Source organism: Heptranchias perlo, chromosome 18, assembly GCF_035084215.1.
Source record: "Heptranchias perlo isolate sHepPer1 chromosome 18, sHepPer1.hap1, whole genome shotgun sequence".
In the NCBI taxonomy this organism is placed as follows: domain Eukaryota; kingdom Metazoa; phylum Chordata; class Chondrichthyes; order Hexanchiformes; family Hexanchidae; genus Heptranchias; species Heptranchias perlo.
The window spans coordinates 24105729-24117022 of NC_090342.1; the positions used below are offsets into that span (position 1 = coordinate 24105729).

Consider the following 11294-nt stretch of genomic DNA (forward strand, 5'->3'; position numbering starts at 1 on the left):
TATACACTTGTTAATACAGAATGATTCTTTCATTCATATTGAATTGATTCTGCTCCATTCATAATCTGGACCCTCTATTTCCAAGTACAAGAAATTTATTCACTTAGATCACCATTGAATTAAAGGCAAAAGCAGAGGACAGCTCTGGTATATATATTGCTTCATCCATAGTAGTAAAATATTATGCATTCTGATACGGTAGGAGTAGCTCAAAGTGACGTCTTTGGATTTGTGAATGTAAACTAAATTGCATTCATTGCACAGCTCTTGCAGTGCCATTGTATTTTCAGTTGCATGTCAACATGAAGCAGTTTCTAATGTGCAAAAACACGAGTGTGACTTGGGAGTCAAGTTGATGATTTGACACTCCCACCTGCATGCTCTTAACATTAAAAATTAACTTGGCCATTCTCTCAACATTAAAGTGAAACAGGCCAAGAGCAGAGTATTCCTTTGTTGCTGAGTCAGTGCAAAGTGCAATCATCAGAATAACTCGGATCTGCCAGCTTTACATCACACAATAAAGACCAGTATCTCTAGTGTAATAGCATCCTTAAATGTAGGAGACAATTTTACCATTCCAATATCTGGTTTAAAATCCTTTGTACTGTCACATAAACAGAAAAAAGGAAACTGACTACAATTAATAGGTGAAAGCAACTTTTTCTTCTGGAGGGTCAGACTCCTTCTTTTCACGGTGTTTCTATTGGTTTCACTGAAAGATCATTCCCTATACATTTGCAATGTTTTGCTAAACTCATGCTGCACTTTCATCGTGTGCCCACTGTAAGGCGAAAGATTTGGATAGTAAAAATACAGCTGGGGTAGCTACAATGATTTGGTTGTTCTCAAATTCACACATTTTTTTCCAAACGGAATCTGAAGATTCCCAATTTTTGTCAAGAAGATTTTGAACAATTTCCACAGCTCACATTGACATGCTGGCAAATATGGTAATGTGTTGACACAAGTTTCTGAGCTCTATACAATTATCTCTTGGGTGACCACTTCCAAATAATTAATGTGCAGCAATTACATTGCTTAATTCAGACCAAATCCAACTTTTCACAATTAATTATAATGCACAGCATTCAATTTTTTTGTGTCTTACTATGTAATCAGACACCCATTAACTTCGGTTCATCTGCTATTGATACAGTTGGTGTAATGTGGTACTGGGATAATTTGTTAAGCAGAATGTAGTTGAAGCACAATTTCTGCAACCTATTTCACTACCTGTCCTAGACTGTGCTTTTCTTGTATGTTACTTTAATCAATCATGTACCAACCTTATGTTAATAGTGGAGCTTTGAAGCTAACCCAATAATACAGACTTATCTTTTAGTGAGGAATGGGCTCAAAAAATACTGGTCACTAAACCATGAAATCACAGGACAAGTTCACAATGCATTTGTCAACATATCTTACACCCATACTCATAATTCAAGCTGACATTCATTTTATATATCACAAAATACAATACAGTATTTGGAATCAAGACAGAAGAACAACATTTCTTTAAAGGGCTGTTTTGCTCCATTCATTGGAATGTTGTCATCGCCCCCTCCTCAAAAAACCCACTCTTGACCCCTCTGTCCTTGTAAACTACCGCTCCATCTCCAACCTTCCTTTCCTCTCGAGTCCTTGAACGTGTTGTTGCCTCCCAAATCCGTGCCCATCTTTCCTGCAACTCCATGTTTGAATCCGTCCAATCAGGTTTCCATCCCTGCCACAGTACTGAAATAACCCTTATCAAGGTCACAAATGACATCCTCTGTGACTGTGGTAAACTTTCCTTCCTCACCCTTCTCAACCTGTCTGCAGCCTTTGGCACGGTTGACCACACCATCTTCCTCCATCGTCCAGCTGGGTGGGATGGCGCCCCAGGTTCCATTCTTATCTATCCAATCATAGCCAAAGAATCACTTGCAATGGCTTCTCTTCCCGGTCCTGCTCCCGCACCGCTACCTCTGGAGTTCCTCAAGGATCTATCCTTGGCCCCCTCCTATTTCTCATCTACATGCTGCCCTTGGGCGACATCATCCGAAAACACAACACCAGATTCCACATGTATGCAGACGACACCCAGCTCTGCCTCACCGCCACCTCCCTCGACCCCTCCACTGTCACTGATTTGTCACACTGCTTGTACGACATGCAGGACTGGATGAGCAAAAATTTTCTCCAACTAAATATTGGGAAGACTGAAGCCATTGTCTTCGGTCCCTGCCACAAACTCCGTTCGCTGACCACCACCTCCATTCCTCTCCCTGGCCAATGTCTAAGGCTGAACCAGACCTTTCACAACCTTGGCATCCTATTTGACCTGAGATGAGCTTCCGACCACATATCCGCTCCATCACCAAAACCGTCTACTTCCACTTCTGTAACATCGCCTGACTCAGCTCATTTGCTGCTGAAACCCTCATCCATGCCTTTGTCACCACTAGACTTGACTATTCCAATGCTGTACTGGACGGCCTCCCAACTTCCACCCTCCATAAACTTGAGCTCATCCAAACCTCTGCTGCCCATATCCTAACTCGCACCAATTCCCGTTCACCCATCACCCCTGTGCTCACTAACCTACACTGGCTCCGACTCCGGGAATGTCTCTATTTTTAAAATTCACATTCTTGATTTCAAATCCCTTCATGGCCTCGCCCCTCTCTATCTCTGTAACCTCATCTAGCCCTACAACCCTCTGAGATCTCTGCACTCCTCCAATTCTGGCCTTTTGCTCAACTCCGATTTTAATCACTCACCATTAGTGGCTGAGCCTTCAGCTGCCTGGACCCTGAGCTCTGGAATTCAATCCCTAAACCTCTCCGCCTCTCTCTCCTCCCTTAAGACGCTCCTTAAAACCTAACTCTTTGACCAAGCTTTTGGTCACCTGTCCTAATACCTCCTTATGTGGCTCAGTGTCAGATTTTGTTTGATAATGCTCCTATGAAGCGCCTTGGGATGTTTCACTATGTTAGAGGCAATATATAAATGCAAGTTGTTGTTGAAAGAGCTATCCAATTAGTCCTACTCCCCTGCTCTTTCCCCATAGCCCTGCATTTTTTCCTTTTTAAGTATATATCCAATTGCCTTTTGAAAGTTACTATTGAATCTGCTTCCACCACCATTTCAGGCAGTGCATTCCAGATCATAACAACGCTGCGTAAAAAAATAAATAAATAAATTCTCCTCATGTCCCCCCTAGTTCTTTTGCCAATTATCTTAAATCTGTGTCCTCTGGTTAACGATCCTCCTGCCAATGGAAACAATTTCTCCCTATCTACTCTATCAAAACCCCTCATAATTTTGAACACTTCTATTAAATCTTTCCTTAACCTTCTCTGCTCAAAGGAGGACAATCCCAGTAATAATTCACAAAAAATTACAAACATATCCATAATCTTCCTCATCCTACCTTCCAGTTTCATCACTGTCTCCTCTCCCAAGCAAAATTAATATCCTCAACCCCAGTTTGCAGACAGCTCATCTGGCTCCATACCCATACTCCAGAGTCTATCTTATCTCAGGGCTGACATCCTAAGGCCCAATGTAAAGAATGTTTGCACATGCACATCAGATTAGAGACATGCCACTCTCTGCCACTCTACCTCTTGCTCCTCCTTTTAAGATGCTCCTTAAAACCTACCTGTTTGACCAAGCTTTTGGTCATCTGTCCTAATATCTCCTTACGTGGCTCGTTGAGAATTTTGTTTGATACCCGCTCCAGTGAAGTGCCTTGGGACGTTTTACTACGTTGAAGCCGCTATATAAATACAAGTTGTTGTTGCTCAGTATAACTTCCATGTAAGGTGCATATGCTCAAGGTTATGAGTATGATTCTTGCCAGAAGAGATATTCCTTATACTTAATACTCCAAATTAGTTCTAGTGGTGTTTAAACACAAACTTTGTTGTGTTGAGAGTTTTAGTTTCTTACTAACTTTGACCGATGCAGGGCGTTGTATATTTTTGTTAATACTTAAAGTAATGTTTTCCCCTTTGAACTTACGTACCTTTGTTTGTAATCAAAGTACTGTTGCATTCTCTAGGGAAAATCTAGCTGATAAAGTATGGAGTATTTGTGAATTGATGATATTTTCTGTGCATTGGGAAATAAAGTTTCTCCTGCTCACTAAGCCCTCTTTGCTATATACTATTCCTTGACTAAGAGGAGCAGGCAAGTGACTTTCCTACTGTAACCATCTGTCACACATTATGGTAGTAGGGCTAAGATAACTCAACCTTTTTCACTTCCTTTTCTGTAGAATCATGGGTGCTACTCAACATCTTGCCACTCATATCACGACACATTGGTACACTAATGCTGCTTCACTGCCAGTGGTTAAGTACAATCTCTGAATTTTAAGAGAGCATTATTAGTGTTAAAGTAAAATCTAGGGTGAACCAAATGCATATTACTGGAACTGCAGTTAGGCTTGTAGTCTGGTTTATCAGGCACTGTTCCCTTTCTGCCTTAATCTTAATTGCCATGTTATTTCTATGGCTGAGATAATTTGAATACATCATTAAGAATGTTGCTTTGCTGGAAATTAAACAGTTTTATACTGAGGAAGTGGTTCAGGAATAAGTTTGTACTCCAAAAGAACTGAACAACACAAGATCCAATGGCTTTTGCCTACCAGTGCAAGTGGAGACCAATCAGGTTGCTGTGAACCTGTTCCAAAATGTCACTATACAGAATTAGGAATCACAGTACCCTGTCAGAGTGTGAATCTGCACCTGCACATAGAATCAAAGCTCTAGAATTATTTTGTTAGTTTGCTATTGTTATGTATAATAGTCAAACATCAATGCACTGGAAGGTAATTCTTTTCACATCAGTTTAAAGTGAGTGTTCTTTCTACTATACATGGGGTTAATGTACAAGGAGATTGATTATTAATTCAGCCTTTATATATTAGAGTTTTCTATCAGATGTAGTAATATAGTGTCAAAAGTTAAATTATCTCCACATAGCAGTAAAGGCCCCAATTTTAAAGTGGGGTCAGGAATGGAGCGTGCAATTCCCGTAGCGGACAGGGAATCAGAGGATGTGAAAGCCTGGCCGATCTAAACGCCCTGGCCTCATTTGAATAAATGTTCCAGTAGTCCTACCTGAACCCGGCCAGATCCACTACATGGCCGGCGGGTGGGCGGGAATTTGGTGGCAGGAGGCCACAGGCGGGGACCCATGGGAACTCCTGCTCCTCCTGACCCATAAGGAAACCTAAAATTAAATTTTTCAAGCTTACTTGTTGGGTCTCTTCTGGCCCACAATCCAGCTCCCGGCAGGTCTGGCCTGACGTCACTGCTCCCCCGCTCAGGCATCCGACTAATATTGCAGTTGGGTCCCGATGACATCATCGGCACCTGATCTGCATATTTAAAGAAGGACCCCGCTTCCTTCCCGTGGGCGTCGCGCTCGCCTGCTCAAAACAGCAGGTTAGACGGGTCACGGTGGGAAGGCTTCAGGATCAGAGGCAGTGAGTAACTAGCCCCATTTTAACTGCCCCCTGCCCAGTTTCTGCCAGGCGAGGGAAGTTAAAATCAGGGCCTATAAAAGCAATTTTACACTCATTGTCATAACCAAAAGAAGCAATTATAGAAGAATTTAAATCACTATTGTCTCACCATTAAATGTGAAAAATACTACAGGAAAAATCTTTATTTCGATATAGGAGTGATGTACAAAGATTTGGAATAATAAGAATCATAGAATGTCACAGCACAGAAACAGACTATTTGGCCCATCAAGTCTGAGCTAGTGTTTTTCTCCATGAGCCAACTCATCTAATCCCACTCTCCTACTCACTCCCCATACTCTTTAATAGGGGTGACTTTAAAATGAGTAGATTCCTGTGGTGCTGCTGACAGCTAGTTTGGGGCATGAATTTTATATGTGACCTATACTAAGCCGATGTTACCACATTATTTCTCATCAATATCTTGTAGTTATTTTTCAAGAGGTTCACTTATCCATTGGGTGGGCATGGAGACTGTGAGCACTTGGGGGATGAGCCATGGGTCTGCGAGGTTGAAGTTGGACTGGGTTCTGCTGATACTGCTTGTGACGTGCTTTGTGCTTTCCAGACAACAAATGTTTGGAGCTTGGGGAGACCTCACCACTACAGTAGCTTGTATGATTGTCTTGGAGATGACTGGTGTACGTGGTCACATTAAGAGATTTGGGGACCGTGGAATGACTGCTCTTTGTTTGCCTATCTCTGTTTCTCTCTCCTTTTTCTCTGTTATTCTTGTTCTTTCTGTATTTGTCCCTATGCTCTTCCAGTGTCTCTGTTTTTCATTTTTGTTAGTCTCTTCCTATTTCTCTGTTTCTATCCCCATTTCTCTCTGTTCATATCTTATTACTCTCTCCCTGTTCCTGATACTTCCTTTGTTACTTCAGCAATCACTGCCAACTATATCTTTATCCTTCAGTGATCTGCAAATGCTGTCAATTGCTCCAGTTATCTCTCCCAAGAGCTGCAGGAACTGGGAATGAGATTCTAGGTAGAAAATTGTAGGTGGCAGCAAATGGGAGAGTGGGGAATGGCCAGACCGAGCATTGGAGAGTGGGCATGAACAGAGGCATCATCACAGGCAGAGCCGCATGAATCTAATCTGATGTACATGTGCAAACATTTTTACATTGGGCCTTAGGGTGTCAGCCCTGAGATAAGATAGACTCTGGAGTATAGGAATGGGGCCAGATGAGCTGTCTGCAAGCTGGGGTTGAGGATATTGATTTTGCTTGGGAGAGGAGAGTGATGAGACTGGAAGGTGGGATGATGAAGATTATGGACATGTTTGTAATTTTTTGCATTTTTTATTACTGGGATTGTTCTCCTTCGAGCAGAGAAGGTTAAGGGAAGATTTAATAGAAGTGTTCAAAGTTATGAGGGGTTTTGAGGGAGAAACTATTTCCATTGGCAGGAGGGTCAGTAACCAGAGGACACAGATTTAAGATAATTGGCAAAAGAACCAGGGGGGAGATGAGGAGAATTTTTTTATGCAGCAGGTTGTTATGATCTAGAATGCACTGCCTGAAATGGCGGTGGAAGCAGATTCAATAGTAACTTTCAAAAGGGAACTGGATATATACTTAAAGAAAAAAAATTGCAGGGCTATGGGGAAAGAGCAGGGGAATAGGACTAATTGGATAGCTCTTTCAAAGACAGTGCCTGTGCTGTATGATTCTATGATTAAATATTTTATGTTCATTGTGTGATAAAGGTTATTTATAGGGGACTTTCTTTTTATTAGACTGTGATTTGTCATTTTTCTGACTGAACCCATCAGAAATGACAACGCATGTCCATGGTTTGGAATTCCATGGTTTGGGGATCTGATTGGTCAAATCGATGGGGCGACGGACTCCAGGAGCTGATTGATTGAAATTCTAGGATGTGATTGGTTAAAGGGACAATAGTCTTGGGATTCTGCAATGTGATTGGTGGGACTCCAGGTTATAGGACACAACATTCAGACAGACACAGTTAAATCTTGAGACTAAAGGTTACAATGCTGCAGTTTAGCAACGATATAATGCAAGCATATTGTAAGACCAATGACAGACAAATGAGTACCCCACAAATACACTTATTAAATAAGTTTTCATTTAGAATTAGAAATAATATCGATATAACTTATTAAATTTCTACACTCTGTCCAAAATTGATCTTGAATTCACCTTGCGTATAAGCTAAATCCTCTCTTATTAAAAAACAGATTTTATATCCTCATAAATGTCTGCACCTGAAAACATAAGAGCACATGATTTCTGAACACGACCGTACACTTTGAAAGATACGCGACCAATTTATAACAAACTGATGATTCTAAATCAGACCCAAGTGAAGGGCGACAAATTCTGTGCATAACTTTTTCATTCAGCTTCAACTGCTGCATTATTTAGCAACTTAACAATATCATTTTATACTTCCTTTTCATTCCAGCATTGAATGTTCAAATGAACCCGTGATTTTTTGGCCTCTGTACCGTCAGGGTTTATGCATACGTTCAAAAAATGTTATGAAAGTTTCGCAAGACTTTTGAAAAGAAAAGTCCGACTTCAAAGAACATTCCTAAGTGTTTGAGTGAGAAGCCTCGCTAGTGCTGCGAAACCTTTAGTCTCGACAGCGATTCGGGACTGATTTACAAACAGTAAGCCGAGTAAGGTCAGTGCAACTGGTAGGAGTTGTTGCCAGCCAGTGAACTGTGACAAATGTTCTTCTGAAGTTTCAAGTTCCTTTATCTGCGGACCTTGATATCCCGCAATTTACCAAAACCTGCGTAAAATATACATTTCACACATTACAGCTCAGGCGGGGGAAAATCACTTGATTTCCAAGTCGGAGAGAAATGTATCCTCAGTTTAATAAATGTGGTCAAATCTCGATAATTACTGTAAAAGATTCACCTTGGGAACTTTGCACTTTGAAAATAAAGAAAAGGTGTGAGATAACGAGAGGTAGCTCGGAATTCGGAAGGTTTGTCTTACCTGAAGAAGAGTTTGGAGAAGGCATTGGCTTTTTCTATGGGTGATCTCTGCATTGTTGCCCGGTGGAGAGTTTCGAGTACCTGAGAGCAGAGTCTGACTGCACCCCACCTTATTAACTCTGCCTGGTGATGTCACCGCTCAGCCCAGAAAGAGGGGGGAGGGAGGGAGAAAGTCACAACGTTGACAGCGGTGTATCTTCTCTAAATGACAAAACATGTTTTCTGACAACTTAAAATGCTGCAAATTAATATTCATTTCTCTATAACTATTAACGACTGTAAGGGAAAATGTTGTGACTTTTTATTAATGGGTAGCAGACCTCTAGACACGTTTGTCAAGCGCACATTTGGATGCTATTAATGCTTATATTCTAATCATTGCAAATAATAGTTTTGTTTATCAATGAAAAGTGGTTGTTGGTTTACATTTCCCCATTGGTTAGCCTGTCAGTTGCCTGTGTGCAGCTCAGGGAGATACCCATCCTGCACCCCCTCGGCCTGCCAGTTCTGTTGGGAGACGAAATCTCCACGAGAATTATTTAACATGTTCTGTTGTATATTGGTTACTTTTTTGCGCAAGTTGCTTACACTTTTTTTAAATGAAGACTGCTGATTCAAGATACCCGAAATCTAACTTTTTGTACCATACTAAGGCGTGGAAGAGTCCTCCAGGTTTTAATCTGTCTATTAACGAGGCATTCTTGACCGTTTTAACCTGCTTGGATCAAAGTGTCTCATATTTTAGCAGCAGCATGCTTGTATAATGCCCACAAGGCACTTCGTGTGAACCCGATTTGTAATCATCCATTGATCTACTATCTCAATGGAAAACAAAGTAATATATGGCTTCCCTTTTATTGAGGAGTTTATCATAAGCAATAAGTACATCTCATTGTATCAGCATTCACAGAGATGACTGAACACTTCTAAAGGGCATCAGGAGTGCTTTGTACCCAACAGAGAGACCGATATACAACCTGTTTAAGCCAAGCGGTGGGTGATATTTTTCTGACCAAATTAAAGTTGATTTTCCCTTTTGATGGAGTTAACGAACTCTCCCAGCTGCCGTCTGCGGCAGTACTGTTCTAGGATGCTTGCTAAAAGGTGAAGTCGATCCCACTTTGCCAAAACAATGAGATGAGGCGATTTAAAGGGTCCTTTCCCTTTCTCTCCGATTTCTACCTTGTCGTTGAATTGGTACTGGCCGAGGATCCCATCACTCTACGAAGTGTGCTCAAAAACTATACTAAAAGTTTTGAGTTTTGTTTTCATTTTGTTCCTAGCCACTTGAATGTATATTAATGCCCTCAGGTGTAGTTAAGTGTTGTCATTTTCAGCAGGAATTCCCGACGGGCAAGCAAGTCCGGACTAGCGTGTTTCATTCAATTTTATTTATTTGTGCATGTGCTGTTTCCAGGAGCAAAATTCTCCAGCCAATTATATTACCATGTCAAACGAGAAGTCAGTCTGAGGGAGAACGTGGTCTGCACCAGCAGCGTTACAGAACTATTATACACTGCACAAACAATAAGTAAACAGTGTTGGGTGAGCGTAACTGGTTACACGAGGCTCAAGTAATTTAATTGAAGTTTAGTTTAATTTCCTTTGTTTCTGGTGTTCTCTTTCAGCAATCGAAGAGACGCTTCAATACATGTTTAAAAAATGCTTTTACTTGTTTTATTGACGGATCTAATCCACACTTCGGAACTGGCAGACTCAAATGTGAGCACACATTTCAAGACACAAACTTAGGCGAAGGTCCGTTCAGAAACAGTTTGAATTGTGATTGTATACGGACTGGCGCAAATACAACAGCCAATCGCTATAGCCCCTGAATGCTGAAGTGATGAGAATAAATGTGTCGGTTCTAAACCTACACCAGGTAAACCAGTAGCAGTTAGTTGTTCTGTTAGTCCATCCTAACTTTAGCATCTGATTTTTCTATATATATTTATAAAAGCTGTAAACCTATGATCGCATTCCTATAATAAGACTGTCTTTGAATAAGTCTGTTACATCTCTCCGAAGAACAACTCTTAAAAGCATTCCCGTTGGTTATTAAGAACTCTCCCTTTTTAATTTTGGATTAGCTCAAGAGTTTATAAACAGTGAACAATCCGTGGTGAATTCTGATTTGGAATCAATTCGGTTATTTTTGTGGGGGAGAGGAATACAGTGGACAAATCTAAATTAATTTTATGAATTGGTCTGGCTGTTGTATTTTTGTTCATTATTAAGTCATCGATTGACACTTTGGGTATACTGGGTGGGCTCTTCTAGTAATGAGATGTACATTTTAATTTAGAGATTGTGCAATAATACTACAGTGCAGATCGCCCAGAACTGTTATCCAGCTCTGTAATCTCTGCAGTATCTGGTGATAAAAAGTCAGGCTGTGCAGTTTGTTAGCTAAATTTTCCAAGAACGTGTTACTGCATCACAGGTATCACCAATCCACTGGCTGGGAGAGTTGCTCTGGATCTTATTTTCATTGTACAACAAACTCCCTGTTGCAATGAGCGGACTAGCAAACATTCAGTTTTTTTAGCTTTAATGAGCGGTTACTTCCAAATTACTCGGTATTTGAAAACATTTTGCTTGTCACTGGAAATGGTTTGACGCCAATGATTGAATAATCTTACTAGAATGTTCACTTCCGTATGTGCTAAGATCGAACGGTTAGAGTTAAAATGACAAAAGACGATAAATGGGGTTGTAAAATATCCAGATCAGATTGATCCACCTGTTGGTTATATCACACAGTTCAATATATTCAGTGCAATGTAAGACACC

The 11294-nt window shown here is 40.8% G+C and overlaps 1 protein-coding gene across 1 annotated transcript in view; it reads right to left on the reverse strand.

Annotated features, from left to right (window-relative positions):
• Positions 1-8579, reverse strand: part of cftr (CF transmembrane conductance regulator) — a 117641-nt gene extending 109062 nt beyond the window's left edge. Inside the window, exon 1 of the mRNA XM_067999536.1 lies at positions 8503-8579. Coding sequence (XP_067855637.1) covers positions 8503-8555 — 53 coding nt within the window. The 5' untranslated portion in view covers positions 8556-8579. The remainder of the gene's footprint in view (positions 1-8502) is intronic.
• Positions 8580-11294: the final 2715 nt, after the last annotated feature.